Source organism: Phyllosticta citribraziliensis (genome assembly GCF_038025025.1).
Source record: "Phyllosticta citribraziliensis strain CPC 17464 chromosome Unknown J3D65scaffold_1, whole genome shotgun sequence".
NCBI classification, from domain to species: Eukaryota; Fungi; Ascomycota; class Dothideomycetes; order Botryosphaeriales; family Phyllostictaceae; genus Phyllosticta; species Phyllosticta citribraziliensis.
This window is the reverse complement of record NW_027117338.1, coordinates 2,437,089-2,458,848: the sequence shown is the minus strand read 5'-3', so window position 1 is coordinate 2,458,848 and position 21,760 is coordinate 2,437,089. Positions and strand designations below refer to the sequence as shown.

The 21,760-nt window shown below is 55.2% G+C and overlaps 7 protein-coding genes across 7 annotated transcripts; 3 read left to right on the top strand and 4 right to left on the bottom strand.

Annotated features, from left to right (window-relative positions):
• Positions 1 to 142: 142 nt before the first annotated feature.
• On the bottom strand, positions 143 to 1,540 carry J3D65DRAFT_611064 (membrane trafficking protein). The gene is made up of 4 exons (XM_066798865.1): positions 1,316 to 1,540; positions 1,045 to 1,233; positions 661 to 943; positions 143 to 595 (listed from the first exon to the last, which is right to left on the bottom strand). Exons 1-4 carry the CDS (start codon positions 1,469 to 1,471, stop codon positions 585 to 587), a joined length of 639 nt encoding a protein of 212 aa, XP_066660109.1. The 5' UTR covers positions 1,472 to 1,540; the 3' UTR covers positions 143 to 584.
• Positions 1,541 to 1,643: 103 nt separating this feature from the next.
• J3D65DRAFT_611058 (uncharacterized protein) lies at positions 1,644 to 6,096 on the bottom strand. Its single transcript, XM_066798864.1, has 5 exons — positions 5,725 to 6,096; positions 3,926 to 5,594; positions 2,372 to 3,873; positions 2,190 to 2,322; positions 1,644 to 2,142 (listed from the first exon to the last, which is right to left on the bottom strand). The coding sequence occupies exons 1-5, from the start codon at positions 5,731 to 5,733 to the stop codon at positions 2,024 to 2,026; spliced, it is 3,432 nt and encodes a 1,143-aa protein (XP_066660108.1). The 5' UTR covers positions 5,734 to 6,096; the 3' UTR covers positions 1,644 to 2,023.
• Positions 6,097 to 6,533: 437 nt separating this feature from the next.
• Positions 6,534 to 8,431, top strand: J3D65DRAFT_39826 (putative pyruvate dehydrogenase kinase). Its single transcript, XM_066795898.1, has 4 exons — positions 6,534 to 6,942; positions 7,001 to 7,120; positions 7,170 to 7,452; positions 7,506 to 8,431. The coding sequence occupies exons 1-4, from the start codon at positions 6,776 to 6,778 to the stop codon at positions 8,289 to 8,291; spliced, it is 1,356 nt and encodes a 451-aa protein (XP_066660107.1). The 5' UTR covers positions 6,534 to 6,775; the 3' UTR covers positions 8,292 to 8,431.
• Positions 8,432 to 11,164, top strand: J3D65DRAFT_39827 (uncharacterized protein). The gene is made up of 3 exons (XM_066795899.1): positions 8,432 to 8,512; positions 8,565 to 8,962; positions 9,040 to 11,164. The coding sequence occupies exons 2-3, from the start codon at positions 8,623 to 8,625 to the stop codon at positions 10,995 to 10,997; spliced, it is 2,298 nt and encodes a 765-aa protein (XP_066660106.1). The 5' UTR covers positions 8,432 to 8,512; positions 8,565 to 8,622; the 3' UTR covers positions 10,998 to 11,164.
• Positions 11,165 to 11,291: 127 nt separating this feature from the next.
• J3D65DRAFT_611052 (uncharacterized protein) lies at positions 11,292 to 12,534 on the top strand. The gene is made up of 3 exons (XM_066798863.1): positions 11,292 to 11,579; positions 11,760 to 11,835; positions 11,957 to 12,534. Exons 1-3 carry the CDS (start codon positions 11,540 to 11,542, stop codon positions 12,189 to 12,191), a joined length of 351 nt encoding a protein of 116 aa, XP_066660105.1. The 5' UTR covers positions 11,292 to 11,539; the 3' UTR covers positions 12,192 to 12,534.
• A 648-nt stretch (positions 12,535 to 13,182) lies between these two features.
• On the bottom strand, positions 13,183 to 14,403 carry J3D65DRAFT_655095 (uncharacterized protein). The gene has a single exon (XM_066802487.1). It carries the CDS (start codon positions 14,055 to 14,057, stop codon positions 13,293 to 13,295), a length of 765 nt encoding a protein of 254 aa, XP_066660104.1. The 5' UTR covers positions 14,058 to 14,403; the 3' UTR covers positions 13,183 to 13,292.
• Positions 14,404 to 15,683: 1,280 nt separating this feature from the next.
• J3D65DRAFT_649322 (WD repeat-containing protein 26) lies at positions 15,684 to 21,679 on the bottom strand (the record flags this gene model as incomplete). Its single annotated transcript, XM_066802417.1, has 14 exons — positions 21,450 to 21,679; positions 21,086 to 21,428; positions 20,174 to 21,055; positions 20,082 to 20,146; positions 19,890 to 20,057; positions 19,037 to 19,066; positions 18,357 to 18,548; positions 17,516 to 18,145; positions 17,366 to 17,463; positions 16,911 to 17,314; positions 16,352 to 16,862; positions 16,153 to 16,297; positions 15,983 to 16,020; positions 15,684 to 15,760 (listed from the first exon to the last, which is right to left on the bottom strand). Exons 1-14 carry the CDS (start codon positions 21,596 to 21,598, stop codon positions 15,684 to 15,686), a joined length of 3,732 nt encoding a protein of 1,243 aa, XP_066660103.1. The 5' UTR covers positions 21,599 to 21,679.
• Between the last annotated feature and the right edge of the window lie 81 nt (positions 21,680 to 21,760).

Here is a 21,760-nt window from a genome sequence, read left to right as displayed (position 1 = left end):
ACGCCTGAATGAATTCCATGAGAAACGTGCCTTTTAGCACAGGGTCTGGTCAAGCAGTGGTGCAAAAAAGTAGAGTGTCGGTACAAAATTTGGCACCCATTACTGCAGGCCAAGAAGGACGTCGTAGAGTGATCGGATGCTTCCTTGGGTCACAGTGGAAACGGTCTGATCGCTTCCTATACGCACTCTATGAGGTATGAATCGTCGAGTGCCTACAATTGAATCGTCTGTCACCCACGTAATTCATGTAAACGGATCCCCATGTTGAAGCCTTACCAAGACCCATATGAATTCCGTCACAAAACATTCATATCTCCCTGTGTCACTCTCACTCTCTCGTTGCTTATCCATATTTGATGCGGTGTCAAGTACGAAATTCTTGACGACAGCATCGAAGCTTATTGGTTGCACTTATTAGGCGCAAAGCACATGTGATTGAACCCTCGGTGGTGGCATCTCCCAGTAAACAATTCCAATGACCAACCCAGCCGTCGAAAATGATATTAACCTGCAATGTGGATATAATACAATCCATCCCAGCGCTTCCGCACGCCAACGCCGCCAAATGGCCATCATTGTATCGTTTACACATATCCTGTGCGGTGTTAGCCCCGAGTCCCCAAGCAGCCACCCAGACCCGTCTGATGCCATGGCACTCACCTTTTCTGGCGCCCTGGAAGAAGAACCTCACGATGAATACTTGCAGACCAGCCATTGTAATCATCATGCAGCCCTCGATGATGCTGAAGTTGAAGATGCGGCGCTCGGTGCTGCGGACGGTGCTGAAGTTGCGGTTCTCGCGCGTGCGGAAGTACTTTTGGTTGCGGTTGATGGTCGAGAGCTGCGACGAGAGCTTCAGGATGGACTCCTCCAGCACCGACGTCTGTTCCGGCGGCGTGCCCTGCTTCGACGGGATCTTGGCGCGCGACTCTTCGTTCTCGACCTGGGGCAACAATTCTCGTTAGCAGCTGCGCGGCGCGTCCCGAGTAATTGTAAGGGGTTCGCGTAGCGCGGTGTCTCGAGACGGTCGTGGGTCCAGCTTACCGCAATCTCAAAGTCGATAATCTTCTCGGCAAATGTCGACATTTCGTTGTTGAAGCAGAAGCGGTACTCGCCCACGTCGTTGGCCGTGAAGACGAAGTCGGCCTGCCGCTCCTTCGTGCCATCCATTATGACCTTCTCGCCGGGGCCGACGACCTCGTAGTCGATGTCAAAGCTACCGCCGGATTGAACCTGGGAGAGGCATGTAAGCGCCAAAGTCTCGCTAGCCAGAGAAATCGGCCTTTTGCGGAGGTCGTCGCGTGAGCGGACGTACAGCAAAGTAGAAGGCGACCTTCGGTCCCCTCTGCTCGACGCTGGTAAAGAAGCATGATTTCTCGTGGGCTGCAAGCTTGTACGTGAGGGCAGTCGACGAGACTGCCGTGGCAAAGAAAGCCACCAGGCTGGAAAGCAGCAGAGCGGCGTGCATCATGGGCGTGCGAAGAGGTCGAAGCAGCTAGCAGAGCTTCGGGGGTTGGACAACAGACCGGGAGCAGCAACGTCGCAGTCGGATAATCTCCGGACAATAATGCTCAGCACCACTGAGACAGCCGGCCCTGCATCACAGACGGCGCATCTCCAAGCGCTACACGGACAAGCCAAGCTTTGGAATAACTCATGAATTGAATGGTATATCAACACGACTCGACCAACTCTCTTCCCCCAACCAAGCACCATGCCACCCCAAACACCCTTGGTTCCATCGCCGCAGGGCACGCGTCATTTCCTGGCCTGAACTCGTGTAATCAATCAAGCACTCTCGATCTCTTTCAATGCCTGCAGTGTGAGGCCATACACAGAAGACGCTGAAAGGAAAACTGGGCGCCCAGTCTATGCACACCGCACTTCCCTCCGATTGCTAGGTGCTTTGGCGCTGATCCGCCGCTCTGCAAGTGCTACCTGTCAACCCCCTCTAGCACCCTATGCTTATGAGCATTTGAGAATCCAATCGATGCAATGGTAACTCTGTGCTCCTCTCCCGTGATTACTTGATGAAAATTGAATCTGATTTACCCCAGGCGTTGCGAGCCTTGTTGACATGGTCAAAGCCGAGCAAGACACCGTCTTCTTGTTGAGTGCTGAGCTTTTCGGCTAGGACATCATCTAGGCAAAAGTTAGCTTCATTCATGATAGAATCGAGGCAGACTGACCATCCTCCAACGGCTCAACCTTGGGGTAGCCTGATCCGGCAATTACAAGGGCAAACTTGATCTTCTCGAACTGCTTGCCCTTGATGGCAGTCCGTTTCGACAGACGTTCCTTGGTGTCCTTGAACGGCTCGTTCTACAACAAAGTCAATATTGGTCACCGAGAGCTTCATGAGTCGACTTACGGGCTTGACGACAAAGACAAAGGGAATTCCGTGCGGTTTGTTCGGCTCCTTGTCAAAGTGGTAACACGATACAAGCGACTCCCCAGCAGATTTGTCGAGAGATTCCTCCTCCTCTGGGCGCTTCTCGGCATACAGCGTTGTGAATTCTTGTATGCTCAAAGCACCCTTGTCCCGGGGAACTTCTTGCTTGAAGCGGCAACTGGCAACTTCGAAAAGGCGAACCTTGGCAGTCGTCTCGTCGTCGAGACCGGCCTTCTTTTGCAGTCCCTTGATCAGGTCTTCCATGGTGCCGTTCTTTGCCACCAGAATCTCGTAGGGCTCCTCCTTGACGATGCCCTCTGGAAGCCATGAAAGCTTGATTGCCTTCATCTGGTCGAGTTCCGATAGACTGTACTCCAGAATCTCGTAATAAAGCGCATCCTGACGCTGATTGAAGTTGCCGTAGGCATTGTAGGAGGTTGGGTAGAGAATGTTATTCAACGTCACATTCTGCATCCGCTTGACAGGAACCTTGGGTCTGCCTGTTGTCATGTTGACGGTGCTGAAGCGCACGTGGGTCGGCTCCACGTTCAGGTGCTCGCCCACCTTGGCCGCAACCTGATCGTACGACATCTTCTTGCTCAACCAAAGGGTGAAGGTGGATTCCGGGTTTGCCGGGACGGTGTTCTTGGGGCAGAACTGCACATTGATTCTGTTCAAGAGATAGTCGTAAAACTCTCTCACGTCTGAGTAGCGGCCAGCCGAAGTGAGGGCCGCGATTTCCTTCTCAGACTGGGATTTCTGCACCGTGATGATGTCACCGTCTTGGATCTCGGACGACAGGAGAGTGACCTTGGGCTTCATCTGCTCAATCATGTTGGATTTGATTTCCTCAAACAGCCTCAAGCTTGTGCCTGCCGGCAAACGGAGAAGCCTGAGGATATGAGGGCAGAGGTCAACGACCTTATCGTGACAAGCCGCATAGAAGGTGCCGATTCCGAATAGGGTCTGCTTTTCAGGGTCGAAGTACTTGAGGAAGAGCATGATAGGCTTGTTGTTGGCAATCCCGTGTAGGTCGACAAGAGCATCACCGAATACCGGCTTTTCTTCCTCGTCCGTCTCTTCCGTCTTTTCAATCCACACCTTGAAGACACCAGACTTGGAACCAAATTTTCCAGCTGCTTCTTCAATACTCATGTCAGGAAAGTGGATTGGGCCATCTGGCCGAATGGTTCCGTTTTGGCGATTAACCATTGCCCACGGACGAAGGAATTCGGGACCAGCGCAATCCATCTCCTCAGCAATTTGCGCAGTCAATTCGGCTATTGTCGTCGTCTTGAGAGTTTTGTAAGTCTTTGGCGCGGCGTCCGTTTCTGCGTCCTTGGTCCATGGCGCAATATCGAAGCCTTGGTGCGAGGTAAAGTTCTTCTCGGTGGCAACCGAAACCTGCAGGTAGAGATGCATTTCCTCGCGTTCCTTTTTCTTACGCTCAATGGCAGCGCGCTCCTCTGCAAACTTTTGAGCTAGAAAATCATTAGCCTCCTGGAGCATGTCCGACCTCGATAGACTGCTTACCAAGATGCTGAGGGGGCTGCACTTCGTCGTCGCTGAGGAGGATTTGATCCAATCGACTTTCGCGAATGTAGACCAACATGTAGGCGCTCATAGATCGCTTGGTAGACCAGGTCCTGGTGTAAGGGTTGCGCTGTGCATTGCCGTTCATCAGGTTCGTGTACTCGCCGCCAAAATTCTCCTCTAGCGCTTCCTTTTGGGTGGCGCGAGTGACTCTATCATCGTCGAATTTGTAGTAGTGACCGTCTTTTGTTGGCTTGATGAATGCATAGTAGTGGCCGGCGTTCAAATCGCCGCTGTGGACGAGAATGCCGTGCAAGCGGTAGACAAACGGCTCAGAACGATCCGCAGTCTCCGACAGGTACGGCGATGCATCCCAGGTCTCAGGAAACTCGTAGCGGTCATTCACCTTCATCATAGCGTCCCTGTTAAAGTCGTATTCGAAGCGCTTCAGTTGCAGGTGAAGGACGTCGGGAAAAGTCTCGAAGATGACGCCCTTTTTCGCGTCTTGGAGTCCGTAACCTTCAGCAAAATACTTGTTGTCACCGTCCATGGTCTCGACCTGGATGTAGTCCCTGAAACTGTCGTCCAGATTCTTGTTGCCGCTGACGTTGAGCTGGATGTCCCAGAAGTCCTCGATGCGCGATGATTCGTAGGGGACATTGATGCAGGAAATGTACGTCTTCATCTTGCCAGCAAACATCTTGGCCAGCGCGTTCTCCGCCTCGGTACCCTTCATTTTCGTTTCCAGACGCTCCATCAGGACTCTTGACAGTTCCTGCACATCTTGCTGCTCGAAAATTTGCCTCGTGTCCCAGCCAAAAGAGGCGGTGAGCTCGTTTGTCGACACGGCGACATTGCTGGTTTGCAGCTGGTAAAACAGTCTCTGAAGTGCGTATGCGCTGTTGGTGGTGCGGTCGGGGTCTTCCTCGGTTGGGATCTGGTATACGGCCTGGCGGAACGCGTTGGTGAAGTAAAGCGACTGCAGCAGCGAGTTGAGGTAGCAAGTGGCACCCTGGTTCTTCAATCCCACCATGCCCGTCTCCTTCTTTGAGTCGTAGTTGAGGAAGTTGTGCCATAGTACGCCGGTGGGGTCTTTGATGACGCGCACGTAGGCAGTGATGTTGGCCGAGTTGTTCTCTACCAGCGGGCGATCGCAGCCCTCCCATGGGTTCTGAAAGAGTTTTCTAAGCTCGGCGAACCGTGTGAATCCCCAGTCTCCCTCTTCGGCGGTGAATCTGTGGTTGGCGGTGTGTTGGACGTAGATGGTGGGGTCGTTTGGATTCCAGAGCACCAGCATGAATTGAACGCAAGCGTACCATTCCTCTGGCGGCTTGTCCTCGAAGCCCTGCTCCAGGTAGAATGAAGCGTGGTCCGTGTTGTTGCCGTAGGGGAAGAAGAGTACCCTCCACGGATGGTCGGCGCACTTGAAGACTGGGCCATGCTCCCGCCTCGACATGTTCCTCCACTCCTTGATCTCCCAGGTGTCTACAGCTTCGGCTTCTGTTTCGAGGTCCGGCAGCTCCGGCATCATCTGCTTTCTCATGGCGTCGAAGTCGTCGGCGCGGGGCTTGGGCTCAGCCTCTGGCTCCTCCATGTTGTCTTCGGGGGAGATGATGGCCACGTCCTGCTTTTCATCGTAACTGGGGTCGACGAGCATGTCGCTGCCAAGCTGTGGGGGTTGTGAGCGTGGATCTAAGAGGATAGGTATGGTGGAGCACAAGGCAGCACGGTGCAAGGACGAGAGAGGTGGAGGGAGCTTGAGGAAGCGCGTCAGGAGCTCGAGAGGCGAGGTAGCTTACCTGGTCCATGGCGGTCGAGTGGCGCGAGCAGATGTGATGAGAAGATGCGGGCAGGCAGCGGCACCGAGCGCAGTGCAGCGCAGCGCAGCAGCAGACAGGGCAGGCTCAGGCGTCGCGGTGCAGTGGAGGACGTGGCACCGGGCGGGCGGGCAAGGGCGATGCGATGCGATGCGATGCGACGCGATGCGATGCAAAGCAATGGCGAGGAAGAAGTCGGAGAGGTTGGATCCAATAGCTTGCACAGCTCTCGAGTTGAGGTTGGCCTGGCAGTGGACATTCAACGGTAGGTATGTTGCATGTAAGGAAGGGCTCGCTAAGGCCGGGCGGCGGGGACACAATGACGAACGACAGCTCAGGTAGCAGACCGGAGCGTCCACAGGCGCAGGCGCAGGCGCTCCACCACCGGCACCGCACCGCCTGGAGCAGAGGAGGGGGCCGGGCCCTATTGCGCGCCCTGATGCCGCCGTGACGCCTGCAGAAGCACAGGGCCGAAGAATCAGGACGAATCTTTGCCACGCTCTGCTCTGCTCTGCTCTGTTCTCCTCCCTCTGTCGTCAAAGCAAACATGGACTTGCTGTCCCCCGTGCCAACCCACGAATTCAGAAGCTTCACCTGTGAAAGACGACGACGTCTGCTTTCAGCAACGCTACCGTAGTGTCGTTCCTTGTCAACAGACCTCGGCCTCTACCCTACGTTGGACGCACTGCTCGCTGGCCAGCCCAGGTGCCGTATCGCCGGTACCCTATCGATACGCGCTTCGTCACGCGAGTCAGCTAGTAACGAAACATGGCCGGGCATGACATTCACGCTCCGCGACACCACCCTCGAACCACCCTCTCCTCTCCCAACTCCCAACTTCCTCTCTTTTTCTTTTGCCATGGCTGCTTCTGCTCGCTCACTCCCATGACTCTCTCTTTTAGTCTCACCCTTGTCCGCCATTTCCCTCTCTCGTCTGCCAAAATTTCTCCATTGCGCACCTTGAAGCTCTTCACCGCCCACCCCAAATCGCCCACTGCATCTGCCGCAGCCCTTTAACCGCCCTGCTCTCCCAATGAGTCTCCCCGCGCTGGCTCATGGCCGCAGGGTGGCTTTGAGCCTTTCGCGAGGCACGCACACGACCAAACTTTTGGCTCCTCGGAAGACCTGCCATGCGCGCCTTTTTACCAACGCCAGCCCCGCGAGCGCCCCAGCCTGGCGACCTTCTTCAGTCCTCGACGAGTATGCCACAATCGCTCGCGCCGAACCTTGGCCGTCTTTGCTTACCCATGACGCGCAGATGGGTCCAACGTGAGGCTCGTCCAATTAGTCTGCGCCAGTTGACATTCTTCGGAGCTCGCTTGACCGAAGCACGTCTCCTTGGCTCGGCCAACTATGTTCGGACAGAGCTGCCCACAAGGCAAGTTTGACAACATTCCAGAAAGAAGCCAGTATCTGACTCTCCGCAGGCTTGCTCACCGCCTCCGAGACATGCAAACGCTGCCCTACTTTGTTGTGACCAACCCACACATCTCCCACGTGTACGAGCTTTACTACCGCGCCTTTGAGAAATACCGCCGCTTGCCCGAGATCAAAACACTCGAAGACAACGATCGCTTTTGCAGAGTCATAAAGGACACACTGGACGAGCATTTGACGGTGATACCGCGGTTGGCCATTGGAGTTCTCGAGGTCCAAGGTAGCATGAGGCCGGAAGAAACCGATAACTTCATGACCACGCTCTTGAGATCTGTGAGATAGTGCACAATGCCCTGGAAAGTGAATGGCAAGCTGATCCACTCCAGCGAATTTCTAGGCGCACCATTGCCGAGCAGCATCTTGCCCTGACCGACACTTTTCACTCCCCATGGCACTTCCCAGACGCCAAATTCCAAATGGACCCGCACAATGATCATGTGGGTGAAATATTCCTCAAGTGCAATGCCCAGAAGATTGTCGAAAAATGTGGTGAAACGACCAAGGATCTCATGCGGCAAACCTATGGGCCTTCGGTTCCTCTTCCAGAAATCGTGGTTTATGGGCACACTGGCGCCAAGTTTCCCTACATTCTCTCTCATCTGGAGTATATCATCGGGGAGCTGCTCCGCAACTCTATACAGGCTGTCATCGAGCAAGGACGCCACAAGACCACGACACCGCCTCCAATAGAAGTTCTCATCTGTGAGACTCATCAACATGTAATCATCAGGATTTCTGATCAGGGAGGCGGCGTCCCGAAAGATGTGCTTCCCTATCTATGGTCGTTCAGCAAAGGCCCTCGCAGCAAAATGCGCCGGGAGAATCTCTCTCGCGTACCGAGGCTTGCAGCTACCATGAAAGAGGTGAAGCCATCCAAATCCCGTGTCGAAGGCGAGCATCGCGACAGCTCCCTCGAATCACTGACCACCAGACCACAGGACTTGCGACTGGGCATTGGTCTCCCAATGAGCAGAATCTACGCCGAATACTGGGCTGGAAGTCTTGAATTGCACAGTCTAGAGGGCTATGGTGTCGACGTCTTTCTCCAGATTCCCAAGTTGGGCAACAAGAACGAAAAGCTCACTACGAGAGCAAGCATGGATGCTGTATGAGCGGCAAGAATGGCAACGCATACCTAGGTACCAAGCGGCAAGCTCACGTTCACCAAATTGCTGCATGTGTCGCTTGAGCGCCGCTCGTCCAGACTACGAAGTCGCGTTCTGGGAGCGGGACGCGCAGCCGCCTTGGGCGGTCAAAGGACGTGGCTGCCCCGATGGACGCGGCAATCGCGAAAGGCTTCATCTGATCATGCTCAAGCAACGACTCACGTCCTGTAAACACCATCCATCCCAGCCGTCATTCTGGCATCTCCTTACCGATTTCAGTCCCCAGCATCATTTGGAAACTCAACCTTATCACGCGAACCTGTGTTCAGAATCAATTATGGACCGCGACTTTCCTCTCTATGCCATCGAGCTGTCGAGGCTCCGCGACTTTTCAGATCAGCGGCGACCGCAGCGCAAGATTCACTTCCGCCTAGAATCAGACTCCATACCAGTCAGGAGCTCGCCGGTGGATCTTTGGATCCCAATGTTCCACAGATATGGATCAAGTCCGGAAGGCAACGTGCGATACCTTGACGAGACATCAACTTGGAGAGGTCTTTCGATGACGCAGGCCCGAGAGATCAAGTTTTGGGAGGACATGTTTGCAGCCGTACTCGAGTACAAAATATCCAATCATCTCACAGACATCATTGACACAATGGACGAGTGCGGTGCAGGTACGCGGTTTCTTTTTGAGGCTACAGCGACGCTGCAGTGTCCAGAGCTTCTGTGATGCATATTGACAATCCATTAGCTCGACGACCCGAAAGCCTCAACCATCGCATCTGCGAGTCCTTTAACAGCATGGGCTGTCGAAACTATCCTGTGAACATACAAGAGTTCCTCACGTGCATGATCGAGCTTTACAAAAGGCACGGAAGCCAATACAACTGGCTGGCATCCAGCGGGGACTTTCACAACGGTCTTTGCGAGTTTTTGCGAACGAGGGATTGCTTCTTGGATACTCCCCTTCTGCCTACTGTGAAGGTGGCCTTTTCGGCGGCAATCAACGCACAAGGCGAGCCGACTGTTTGTGGTCGAGTGAAACGCTATGGCCCAATCGTTCGATTCAAGCGTCTGGACAGTGAGGCCTCGTTGAACCGCAAATGTCACATACAGCCAGTGTACGTCGACTCGGTCTTGGATCCCGAATACGATTCCTATGTCGGACGTCCCGAGTATCAACTCAAGTCAGACTGCGTCGCGTTCGAATGGGATGGTTCTCAAACGAGCTTTGGTGGCTATCTGAAGAGCGGCCACATCAAACCCAGCATGAAGCCAACGCCGACGAGTCTTGATTTGACGGTCACTGGAACTCGCTTCTTTCCCGATCAAGTCCGCTTCGAGAGGACAATCCGTCTCAAAATCGACATTATGGTACATGAAGAACTTAGCGAAGTGAACAAATTCCCTCTCTCTGGGCCCCCTTCATATGAAAGCTTTGGAATGTCGTCGTATGAGCGTGTCTCTTCCGAACTTCTTCAAGACGCTCAGAGACGTCATCAGTCTCCTGCTATCTCTGTCGATGATCTTTCCTCACTCATGAAAACGAGAAAGCGAGGCCGCGAACTACGGCACCAACAGAGATTGGCACCAGAACTGGCCAGGTGGCAACGGGGACTCGAATCTGGACTCGATCGAGCTCAATCAGAACCTAGTTCCACCCGGGCCTCTACAGGAAACAGCTTGGAATACCATTTCCCTTCTCAAGCAAAGCCTGTTCCAGACATCCCCGCTTGGTGGAAAGTTTCAGCAGATCGATTCACAGAGGATACACGTCTCGCAGAGAACATCACACCGGCGAGCATGGTATCGCCGGTTGATTGTTCAGAGTCAGGAGCCAAACTCGAACCGTGTCCTTCGATTTGGTCACCGGCCCAGCTCTTTAGGGATCCGGTAATGATCAGAGGTGGTGCTCACGGGGCGATATTCCAGGACAAGGCGAGCATCCCACCAACACCCTGTGGCTCGGGCACGCTTCTCCAACAGCGCCATGTTCCGGCATCGGCCAATGGCTTTGGCTCGTTGTGTCAAAACGGCTCGATTACCACAGGGCTGAACACTACGTTCGGGCAGCAGCTTTGCAACAGAGTAAACTCTTCGATCGAGGGAACAGCCTCCCGAAAAGCTGCCCGCAAAACAAGTTCGGAAAGCGGCGTCATCAAAGCTACAGGCTCCGACACTGTAAAATACCTTGTATCCTCCTATGGCTCATCAAATGAAACCATTCGCTTCGAGGGAAGCTCGACGCCTCCGCGAGCGTCGGACGTGGATGCGGAAAAACAGAAGAGGTCGAAATCCTGCGGCCCACCTTGTGTTCCAACTATTCCAACTAGTCCCCAGTCTGTCCATGGACCTTGCAATACAAAACAGGAATCAAGCTCGAGTCTCACAGTCAAAGAACAATCCAGCTCCATGGGCAAAGACATGACCAACGGCAAGGAAAGCATGTCTTCGCGCCGTGAAGATAGCTTGGCTACCGAGAACAGTCGAGTCACGGCCATAAATAGCACATGGGTCAAGCCAGTGATTCCCGAAGATTTCCAGACCGAAATCAAAGAGTGGTACGACATCTTGTTTCTCAAGCAACAAGTGGAGAGGGACCTGGGAAGGTCGAGGACTGGGAACAAGAGCGATGAGGAAGCTTTTGAGGAAGCCTTTAGAGGAGAGGATGACGCAGATATTGAAAGTGTGGACCACGACGCAGAGTAGAGGGGATGAGAATTGGGAGATTGGGCGCAGGAGGTTATGGGTTACGGGCGGCACGAAAGCATGGCATAGACGCATTTCCTAGGTAGTAGCTCAGAGCAAAACAAGATGGCGTCTGTGTGATCAGGCGCCACTTGGCTCAAGAAATTCCAAGCAGATTGATTTCAGACCGATCAGATCCATTGATCCAAAGCACAGCCACGGGTGGAACAGGCGACGTCATGGTGCTGCGCCACATGGAGCGTCGAGGTCCCGTCCCCGGCCAGCCTGGAGTCACAAGCAAGCAACGGACACCAACCAACCTATAAGACTGCTCTTCGCAGCGCCTACTCGCCAAGGTCGCCGACGCGCAGGCTTCCCCTTACTTAATACGGCCATTCCAACCCACTGCAGTGCCTCCCTTCCTTTGCTTCTTCTTCGCCTTGTTTCTCCGCTTCTGGCCCGCGACCACCTACAGTTCCTCACCATTCACCTCCCACTGTCCCTCAACACCAACACCGACCACCGCCGACACCAAACGCCGCGTCCACAGCCAGATCGCCAATATGATTGCTGCAATTCTTCTCATCCTCATCACCCTCTTCAGTGAGTCCGCGCCGACCAACTTTACCTCCACTCCATGTCATGCCACCGGCACACGTGCGTCGCGGCGCCAGACAGCTCCCGCGTCGTCACCACCACTACGCCCACCGGCTCCCCCTCCCAAGTCCCGCGTGGAACACAAACACATGCACACAAGAGGAAGCCCCAGCTAACCACCAACAGTCCCGCCCATTGGCGTCCTCATGATCGCCGGCTGCGGCCCCGACTTCTGCATCAACGTTCTGTTGACGCTCCTTGGGTAAGTCTCGCTCACACCACATTCTCTCCCTATCCCTATCCCTCTCCCTCTGCACGCAGCACCATCCACCAACAAATCCCGCGTCCGAACGACTAACGCGAGCTCGGGGGCACCACAACAGCTACCTGCCCGGCCACATCCACGCCTTCTACATCGAATACGTCTACTACAAGCGCCGCGAGGACGCGCGCAAGGGCCTGTACGACCCGCACCCGGCGTCGGGCGTCTACAGCGACCGCGTGCAGCGCGGTGGCCTGTCGGTGCAGGCGCAGCCGCCGCCGCCGCAGGGGACGTACGCCGCGCCGGCGCCGCATGCGCCGCAGCAGGGCGGCCAGCAGGGCTATGGAACTGTTTGAGCGCGCGGGCGACTGACTTGGAGAACGAGAAGCGAGTTTGACAAGAATGGCGGCGCAGAGGAGTGCTGGGGTCTGCGGTGGTGGGTCGATTGATTGATTGATTGCTCTGCAATGAAGCTTTTCGGGGAGTGTCGATGTGATACCAGGGCGTCTCGCCCACTTCTCCAACAAGAAACCCGTCAGAGCGAGGACCCCATTCGAGCGACCTCCAATCACGAAAAGAGACGTGCTCCTGGCCCTGCGTGAAGTGCACTGCGTGCGGTAAGCGACATCTCACCCGGCCTTTGAAAATCCAATGGGACTTGAAATCAAGAAACAACCAAAAGATAGATTGAATCCGGGGGAAAACTTTCCAAAGTCAATCAGAGCCTCTGCGTGCGCGCAGATACTGCCAGTGTGTGCAATAGACCAAACAAGAGCTTCTGCTGTCTGTCGTGTGCGCGACAAGCCACCCGCTCACAACGACAGCCCGGCACTTGCCCGCGAAAACGCGTCTCTTTCGCCCATCGTTGCGTGGTAATTGTAAAAAGAAACGAGATCTTCGAGCGATGCCGCTATGTGAAGGGAGAATTCATTCACTGCAAGTCGACCCAGAGATTCTCGTCTGCTTTCATATAACAGCAGCTGCGCTCAGGGAGCATTTGTCTGCCGTGATGGTTGCACTCAGGGAGCTGTCGTTCTTTACCACCGCTAGACCCACGGCGTCAGATTTCTTTCGACGCCTCCCTGTGGTTCTGATGGTGCAATCTCCTCTTTGGTAACTCGTAACTACCACAGGCAATGGAGTCTGCGTTGCTCGCAAGCCGATTTCTCAAAGTCTTCTTTCGACCGTCGACTCTTTGACTGTAATCACTATTCTGCGAGCCAGCTTTGAGTCTACTTTGCCCACCTGCGTCACCAGTTGTGCTCTGGGCGCATAGACGCGGTGTCCTTCAATCTTTGACCACCCAAGCCGCAGATGCCACATGGAAACCTTGACCCCTTTCAACCAGCCAGAGCAGGCATTCCCGCCAACCGAAGACGACATGCGGACAGAGGTCCTACACACACAACTCCCCCAGGCCAATGTGCACCACCACATCCAAGCACTCCAGCCCCTCGCTAGTCCAGCACCGAAGTGAAGCGCCTGATGTTGCAGAAATCGTCCCAGCTGACATGCGGCGCGGCTCGTCCCAATATCGAGTGTTTCCACGCCGTGAACTCATACATGTACTCCATCGTTCCGGGCGGCATGAATTTGTCTAACTCCAAAGAGTCTCCCTGCAAAGGGACAATGACCGTGTAGCATTCTCCACCACCGGCGTGGTTTATGGTGAATTTAGCGTGGTAAGTGACAGTGGTTGACGGAGGGGAGATGTCGCGTGGGAAGAAGGGATTCTGGAGCGGACGATGCGGATCGGCGCCTCCGCGCAAGGACAGATTCTCGGTAGAGATGGTCATATCATCCGCGTTCTGCTGGTCTGGAGGCGTGACGTGCGAGTCTTGTCTCGCCCTTTTCTTGGCTTGACTCTCTTGCTCGTCGCGGAGAGGGACGTCCGAGGCATTTCGCGCCCTCTTCCTGACCGGATGCTCCTCGTCGAAACGATTCGCCCTCTTTGCCGGAATGACGTACTTGGAAGACGCCGCCTGTGCGGGCGCTCGCTCCGCCTCGATCTTCCGACCGTAGTGGCCACCGCTGTTATCAAGTGCCAATGCCTCCGGGTCAATCCTATTTCCAACAGGAGACAAGTAGTCGGGGCCCGGCGGGCAAAAGTACAGGTGCGCCTTCAGTACAAGCGGGCCCGCTTTCCGCACGTCGTCGCTGCGCGCGTGCAGCAGTAACCAGAGGCTTTGTAGCTGCTGGTACGCGGGCGAGTTGCTGGTCATGGTGGGCTTGGAGACGGGGGAGCCATGCTCGTCTCGGATGACGCGCAAGACGATGTCGCATTCGTCCTTGAGTTGGAGACTGGTGCATTCCCAGAACACCGAGAGGAGCGCTCTGCGGCTGAGCTGCACGCTGGCGGGGAGGTTGAGCTGCAGTTGGAATGTTTTAGCGCGCGTAGAGCTTGTGGGTGGGGAGGATGCAGAGTTTCGGTGCTTGCTTTGAGGATGCGCTCTTCCATGCTTGTTTGTTTGACGTGCAAGATGGAAAGCTCCGGGACGATTGGGAATCCTCCTTGTATCCTCGATGATATGGCGAGCGGCCTCGATGCAATGCGCTGATCAATGTCTCACTGGATGAGATGACGATGGCCTAGAAAGAGGCGTCGAAGATGATAGAGGCGAACGAATGTTTTGGTAAGCCGATGTGGGAAGAATAGCAAAGACTTAGCCGGTGTTTGTGGAAAGAGAGTGATTGTATTATGGAAGAGATGCCCCAGCCTGACTGCCGGTGTTCAGCAGGAAAAATGGGCAGGTGCAGTCATGGTCCTCGGGCAAGTCGTCGACTGCAGTGAACTTTCGCACGGAATCTTCTGTCGGCTGCAAGGCACTCGACGTTTGGATGCTCCCTGCCATTCGTCAATTATAACGTATGAATGCCCCCCGCCAGCTGTCTAGTACATAGAGCAAATGAATGTGTCCTGATGAGTGAGACTGATTCTCTGTTCTTGTTGTGTGTGCTACGACTTTCGTGACCAAGCCTCGGAGTCTCATTCTTTCTATCGAGCCTGAAAAGAAGAGGCACGAGCTCAGCTGCCAGAATCTAGGAAGCCAACTCGACTATGCAATCGCACGCCCAACTTGTGTCTATGAGTCTCTTGGAGTTTGCGTCGCGGAACCACATCCCGAGAAACAGGCGAGATTATGAGGTTGTATTTGGTTATACCTTACTTACCTACTCATCCCCCTATCTAGTCCACCCATCGCTCCATGGCCAGCAAAAGCCTCGACAAAGCCTCCACGTCGCCGCAGCGACTGACCCATCAACAATGTGATGGCCATGTAAAAGGTACGGACGATGCCTTGTGGATCCGTCAACACCAAACTCCTATTTTCGCTCGCTTGCTTGATCACTCTGTTCCACCCCACTTGCTCATCCATCCGGCACGCCCTCCTCTCTTCCGTACAAGTGCAGTGCTGTAAGTGCAAAACATGAAGGGGTAATTGTGCGCATGAATATGTCCGCATAAAAGAAAGGGAGGGGAGCTAATGAAGGAGCAGAAAGGGAGAAAGATGGGAAAAACGCCTGCTGCTTCATCCCGCAAGACCTTCAATATCTGTGTCAGTCGCCTACGGTAACATCAAAAATGTCGAATCGAGGGGATAGTGAAAGAGAAATAGCCTCCGAAAGAGTTCATGGTCTGCCCGCCACCACTCTAGAGAAAAATAAGAAGCCTTGGGGCAAAATGGGGAAAATTTCTTAGCCATACTCCGTCCCATGTTTGTAGATATTTCGGCAGAATTGACTGAGCCGCGACCTGAAGCTGGATCGTGGATGAGCAGTCCATCGGCCTTGGCTCTGAGGTCAATGTTGTTGAATTTCTTCAGCGGTCGTCTCCAGGGTACGGAGAATCAAGGGTTTATGTGACAGGGTTGTGCCCGGAAACGCCCGGGATTATAGAAGCCAGCCGCATGAGTCCCGGTAGATACTATCGAGCGTTGGCGTTCCGGATCCGAGGGTGGAAACTCAAAACGGCTGAAGTAGAGGGATTCAAGTTTGTAGCTTGTCCAGCGTAAAGGATGGCCAGTAGATTGTCTTTCCAGAAAACGGGATCGTTGTGTGAGTAGTCGTCACGCAGAGCCCTCCGGCCTCGTGCTTTTCGCAGTAAACATCGTAATAGGGACGCATGTTTAGTGCAGACTTGGTAGACCGGGGATGGGTGGAGACGAAGTACCATTTGGTGGCTTGCTGGCTACCTTTGAAAGCCAGTTCTGTTGGATCGCGATGAATTCGGCCGCGTCCATCTGGTAAAGGACTTGGTCAGATGTCATGGTTGCTCTGCTACAAAAGAAAAAATGTTACAAGGGGTCGTCAACTTACATCCGGACAGTCCGGTCGTCGCCTGCGGAAGCGAAGACGGTAGGATCACGGGGATGCCATTCGACGCAATTTACGCAGCCAGGGCGATGCGCTTCCAACGCCTCAACAAGATGGCCATTTGATCGCCAGATGTAGACTCTGGAATCTAGGGGGTTTGGGGTTAGCACAAGACCGGTGGGTCCAGTCAAGGAGAGCTTACCTTCGCTGCCACTAACCACGAAATTCTCGTTTGCTCCTCCAAACGCAGACCTGATGATATACTTGACCTGCTTCTGGCCCTCATACCTGTGAAGGACCTCACCAGTGTCAATGTCCATGAGACAAATCTTGTTCTCATTCATGGACACCAACATGGACGTGCCGCATGAGCTGATGCTGAGAGACGTAGGCTTGTTTTCGAGCATCTCAAACTCGCGAAGCTTCTCGCGTGTGACGAAGTCGTACACAACGATGTGGCTTTCGAGAAGGGCTACAAGACGCGAGGCGTCCGGGGTGATGCCTACGTCATTAACGCGGAGCGCAACCCCTCGTTCACGTTCGACCACATCGTCCTTCCAAGTGTGGATTCTTTGGCAGTCTTTTGACCACAAACATAGAGCAGCATTGCTGTCTTGAGATCCTGTGACAAAAGTCTCGCCGTTTGGTGCCCATGCTGCAGCAGTTACGGGATAGTCGAAACCCGAGTCAAGGCTGTGTACAAGGGCGCCAGACTGCTTTGATCAGCTAAGCTGGGTGTTTTGGACAGTGGTTCGACTCACGGAAGTATCCCACATCTTGGCCGAATTGTCCTTGGAGCAACTAATCAACCTCTTGTCGTCGGGACTCCATGCTACATAGCAGACCCCGGCGTCGTGGCCCCTCAGAGTGAACTTTTCCTGATAGTTACTTGTGCTGTAGACAACCACCCGCTGGTCTTTTCCACAGGTCGCGAGCATTGACCCGTCGTTGGAATAGCGCAAGAACCATACTTCGTCCGCATGATGGCGGAGTTCCAGCACGGCGGTGAGAGGAAAGTCTTCCCGTTCGCACATGTGGTCCAGATAAAGTGACGGAGAGGCGGAGGTGTTGTGATAGAGACAATTGGCTACCCAGTGATCTTTGACCTGGTCCAGTAAGACCGCGAGGCGGCGCTCTGGTATCATGACGTTGGGCGATATCGATCCTGTTGGCTGTTAGAGGTGCGCAATATTTCTGTTGGGTCGATCCAACTTACTCGAGAGCTCCGAGAGCAGGCGACGCCTCGATTCGCCGGCTGCACCATCCCATTGCGCCTGCGCCTTGAGATCTTCCGCAGATTGGCACATGATCAGGCTGCAACGGGTCAGCTTATTTCCAAGGATTGAGTGGTAGGAACCAGACATACCTGGAAAGGGCGTGGAGCCTGTTGCGATCTTGGTGGAGTGGTGTTAACTCTTGTCGCAGTACCATGAGCGCCGAATTTAGGTCGCGAGCTTCGAGAAGCTCCAGGTATTTTTGCTGACGCATCCAAAACCTCATCTCGTCCTTGTTTGCACCCTCGGCCAAGGTCAACCCTTGCACTGGAGCACTCGACCACTTTTCTGTTCTCTCCGGTCTCTTTCCACCGGCGTAACCGTAACCACAATCGGCTCCTACTCCGTCATCTGTGCCGAACAATAGCGCTTCTGCTTCTGCCCATTCTCCCTGCAAGACGGAGTTCCGGAACGCTGCCACGGTGGGACCCTCGAGTTCAAATCCACTCTCATTACTCAAGGCGCCTGCAGCACCGGTGTAGCCAAGATCCGTGAGTCCCTGTATCAGGATCCTAGTCACCTCCTCCCGATCATGGCCAAAGAAGGTCGCGGATAGCGTAGACGCATTGCCGTTTGTGTGGGTAGAAGATGCGCCGTTGGCGGCCTTTGCCGTTCCTGCACGCCTGGGCGACACGCCATTGGAGCCATTCGGGAATGCCTGGGAAGGAGATGGAGACCTTCTGGTTTCCGAATCAAGGCGCATGGTGTGTTCGTCCTTGCGCCTGCGCTTCGGCCCGCGGGAGGCCTCGCCCGATATGAGTTGGTTATAGGTTGGCAGCCCAAAAGAGCCTGGCGATACACTTCGTGTGCGCTTGATGGTGGACGAAGAGGGCGAAGACGAGGTATTCAGAGGCGTGGATCTCGCGGGGTGGGATGGAGCCCCTCCGAGAGAGGGTGGTGCTAGGAGTGCCGCGTGCGAGGATAGTTCCGGACGTGATTCGGCTTGGGAGGCGGAGGCGTGCAGGTTTGGATGGTGAGGGGGAGTTTCGTCGGCCAGGTCGAAGGGCCTTTGAGGTCGTGCGAGGCGTTGCAGTGATACTGAACGCCTCCCGCACGGAGTCGGTCGTGGAGCGGGCAGCCAGACGGCGGTGGAGTTGGAAACGAGCTAACAACGGAGACGCAAAGCTGCAGCAAGCTTGGCTGGTTGCTGTAGAGGAGATGCGGCAAGACTAGGCGGCGGCGGCGGCGATGGAGGAGTGCGGAAGTGCGGTTGGTAAGGTGGGTACTGAGGAGCGCTTCCACTCGGATGACGTTTGACGGGCAGGGACTTGTTGGTATGCAGGAAGCGGAGCGGCGGACGGCGGGGAGCAGAAGAGGAACAAGCTCAGGGTGGAAAAGAATGAGTTGGCGCCAGCAGGATCGGGACTGGTGAGATGGAGTGGTTTGGAGACGAAGAGGTGAGGTGAGGTCGGCACCGCAGCTTGGGGCAGGTCGTGCGGGACGTCTTGGCCTAAGCCCGGAAGCGTAAGTCGTGGGGAGGTGATGCAGCAGCTCTCGACATACATTACTCTGCTGCAGCATGTCTACTTAGCATGTCACCTACGTCCATCCATTCCGCCGTGGAGCGCCTCTTCGGTTCACTTTGCGAAGCTCGTCATCTGATGGACGCTCACCAAGCCGATCCATGGATGCTGCCAGGTGCCCTACCTTGGGCGGCTGTGGGGCCTCGCGATAAGACAGACTCGACGACGACCTGACATGGCAACCGAACCTCTGCCCGCTCCAAACCATCCACCTTAGCGCCTGCACCTACTGCTGCCGCCCGTCTACATACGCTTCAGTTCCGTCCATCGCCATCGCCATGGCCGCCGACTGTTCCCACCACCGGCCGAGCCCGTGACCCCAGTTGCCCACTCCTTGCGTCAGGTCGCTCGCCACTTATCAGCTGGCCATGTCATCTCACAGCTGCTTAGCTGGACAACTCCGATTTCGTCAGGCACCCGTCGTCACCTTCAGCCTGTATTACCCGTCAGGCCAGGCCTTTGGTTGTTCTCCGGTCTTTTCATTGTTCCTCCTCGCTACGCTATGGACCGACACCAGTCCGCCGAGACTGACTGCCAATAGCAGTGACCCACAAGATTACTCCCATCGTGGCGGGTGTCGAAGAAAAAGACCCAGGCTCCCGGGTCTAGCTGCGGCAACAAACCACAGCTGCTTAGCCGCGTTTGTGATGGCAGACGACTGCTCTCTGGGCGTCACTGTCATGGCAGATGAATGCTCCCTAGGCGTCACTGTAATAGCAGATGAATGCTCCCTAGGCGCAACTATGGGATGTTCGAATTTCACCTGCAACTAGGAGCTGGAATGCTTGTCTACCACTACGCTACATTGACACCAGGCAGATGCTCCCTGTCACGACTTGTCAGCACAATCTTCAGCTACTCATCGACCACTCACTTGAACCAGTTGAGAAATTGAAACATGCTTGCTTTGGGCGTCCGCGTCAGATCCGTATAATTGACGTACTGCAGCCCAAACCGCGTCGAAAGGCCTTCGAACCACTCGAAATTGTCGTACAAGGCCCAGCCCCACGCTCCAGTCACGTTGACGCCGTCTTCGACGACTGCCGCCAGGATGTTGTCCAGGTAGCCCTGAAAATAGTCTGCGCGCCGCAAGTCCCAGAGCGCTGGCGATCTGCGAGGCCAGTCGTTTTCAAACGGCTCTGCAAACCCGAATTCCGTCACCACAATGTCCTTGACGGCGGGAAAGAGCTCCTTCGTGATCTGGTTCAGGTATCTGCGAAGGCCTACTGGCGCGTTGACCAGCCACGACACGTGTTGGTCTCCGGGTGGCCCCAAGATGAATCCGTCCGGTCCAACAGAAGTTTGTCCGTGGCATTCGGGCCAAGCAGGATTGCTCTGATTTGATTGGCACGCCTCGACGCCGCCGGGCGTCTCGTAGGCCGTGTATGAGCTATACCCATCAATGGCAAAGAAATCGCAAGATCCCTTGATCATATCCTTTTCCTCCTGCGTCAGCGTCGGCAGAATGTCCCCCAAAGTCTCCTTGACACTTTGCGGGTAGTCGCCGTCAGTCCAGGGTCCACCAAAGACACCCAAAGTAAAGTCCTGGCTACGCTGAACGGCGATGCGATCTCCCTCGGACGTGCTGTTGGGCTCGCCATAGTTCCCGCTGTTCTTGAACGTAATCCGACCGCGACCCTTGAACTCCTCTTTATACCACTTGGCGACCTTGGCATGGGCAAGCAGCGTCAAGTGACTGCAGATGAATCTCGTGGGAGTCCCTCCGGTAAAGTTGTTGAAGACCGGCAAGAGATCGCCCCTCGGGTATACACTAAACTGCCAGTTGCAATACTGAGGCTCGTTGAAGGTGTACCACGTGTCGACGTAGCGATCGTACCTGCTAATGACAAACTTTGCGTAGTTGAAAAAGTCGTCAATGACCTTGCGATCGACCCACGCGCCATATTCGTTGAAAAGCGCCAGCGGCATGTCCCAGTGGAACAAGGCGACGTGCAACGCAATGCCCGCGCGCACCATCTCCCTCACCACATCGTCGTAATGTCTGACGGCCTCCTCATTGACGGGCCCGCGGCCAAATGGGAAGAAGCGCGGCCAGCTGAACGACGGCGAAAAGGCAGGAATGCCCAGCGCCTTCATGCGCGCAATGTCCTGCTTGTACAGCCAGTAGTGGCTCGCAACCACGTCGCCCGTCGTGTTGTCGGCCACGACTGCTCCTCGGTGCGCCAGCAGGTCCCAGACCGACGGCCCTTTGCCCTCGGCGTCGGCCGCGCCCTCGATCTGGTACGCCGACGCTGCCACCCCCCACACGAAGCTCCCGGGCAGCTTGGCCGTCTCGACGCTTCGTACGTAGCTGGGCACGTAGCCGTGCAGCACGCCCGGCTGCGCGAAGCGTGCGCTGTCTGCGTCGGCTCCCGCTTCTTGCACCGAGTTGACGGGCCCAAGCGTGATGGGCCCTAATTGGTCCCATAGGACGGCGAGGGCATCGTTGGAGTACTCGGCCGGGCTGGCAGGACGCGGGGAGCTGGCCGCTTTGTAGTCGTACGTCGCGAAAGTGTAGCCGGGCGGCGTGTCGCCGAAAGTCAGGGCGTTGGATGCTCCTTGGGCGAGTGCTGGTTGGAGGCGTGAGGAGATGGTGAGGAGGAGCACCGTGGAGGAGAGTATGGATAGAGGAGAGGTGGTGGACGGCGACATGACTGGATATGTAATTTCTTTTCTTTTCCTTTCTCTTTTTACCTCTTACTCCACGTAAAAGCAGTGCCACCTCGAACTGGCAGCCAAGCTCTTCAAAGCCGCGAATCTACCTTCCTCCTGCGAGAAAGAATCAGCCAGTGCAGCAGCAGTCAATCAGTCAGT

Coding starts and splice junctions, on each gene's coding strand:
- J3D65DRAFT_655095 (XM_066802487.1), bottom strand. CDS start 14,057: ATGACCAGCAACTCGCCCGCGTACCAGCAGCTACAAAGCCTCTGGTTA.
- J3D65DRAFT_611052 (XM_066798863.1), top strand. CDS start 11,540: ATGATTGCTGCAATTCTTCTCATCCTCATCACCCTCTTCA. Junction 11,580..11,759: donor CATCCTCATCACCCTCTTCA/GTGAGTCCGCGC, acceptor AACCACCAACAG/TCCCGCCCATTGGCGTCCTC. Junction 11,836..11,956: donor GTTCTGTTGACGCTCCTTGG/GTAAGTCTCGCT, acceptor GCACCACAACAG/CTACCTGCCCGGCCACATCC.
- J3D65DRAFT_39827 (XM_066795899.1), top strand. CDS start 8,623: ATGGACCGCGACTTTCCTCTCTATGCCATCGAGCTGTCGAGGCTCCGC. Junction 8,963..9,039: donor AATGGACGAGTGCGGTGCAG/GTACGCGGTTTC, acceptor ACAATCCATTAG/CTCGACGACCCGAAAGCCTC.
- J3D65DRAFT_39826 (XM_066795898.1), top strand. CDS start 6,776: ATGAGTCTCCCCGCGCTGGCTCATGGCCGCAGGGTGGCTTTGAGCCTT. Junction 6,943..7,000: donor CCTTCTTCAGTCCTCGACGA/GTATGCCACAAT, acceptor CATGACGCGCAG/ATGGGTCCAACGTGAGGCTC. Junction 7,121..7,169: donor CGGACAGAGCTGCCCACAAG/GCAAGTTTGACA, acceptor GACTCTCCGCAG/GCTTGCTCACCGCCTCCGAG.
- J3D65DRAFT_611058 (XM_066798864.1), bottom strand. Junction 2,323..2,371: donor TTGTCTTTGTCGTCAAGCCC/GTAAGTCGACTC, acceptor ACTTTGTTGTAG/AACGAGCCGTTCAAGGACAC. Junction 2,143..2,189: donor GGTTGAGCCGTTGGAGGATG/GTCAGTCTGCCT, acceptor ACTTTTGCCTAG/ATGATGTCCTAGCCGAAAAG.
- J3D65DRAFT_611064 (XM_066798865.1), bottom strand. CDS start 1,471: ATGATGCACGCCGCTCTGCTGCTTTCCAGCCTGGTGGCTTTCTTTGCC. Junction 1,234..1,315: donor AGGTCGCCTTCTACTTTGCT/GTACGTCCGCTC, acceptor TGCCTCTCCCAG/GTTCAATCCGGCGGTAGCTT. Junction 944..1,044: donor TTATCGACTTTGAGATTGCG/GTAAGCTGGACC, acceptor TTGTTGCCCCAG/GTCGAGAACGAAGAGTCGCG.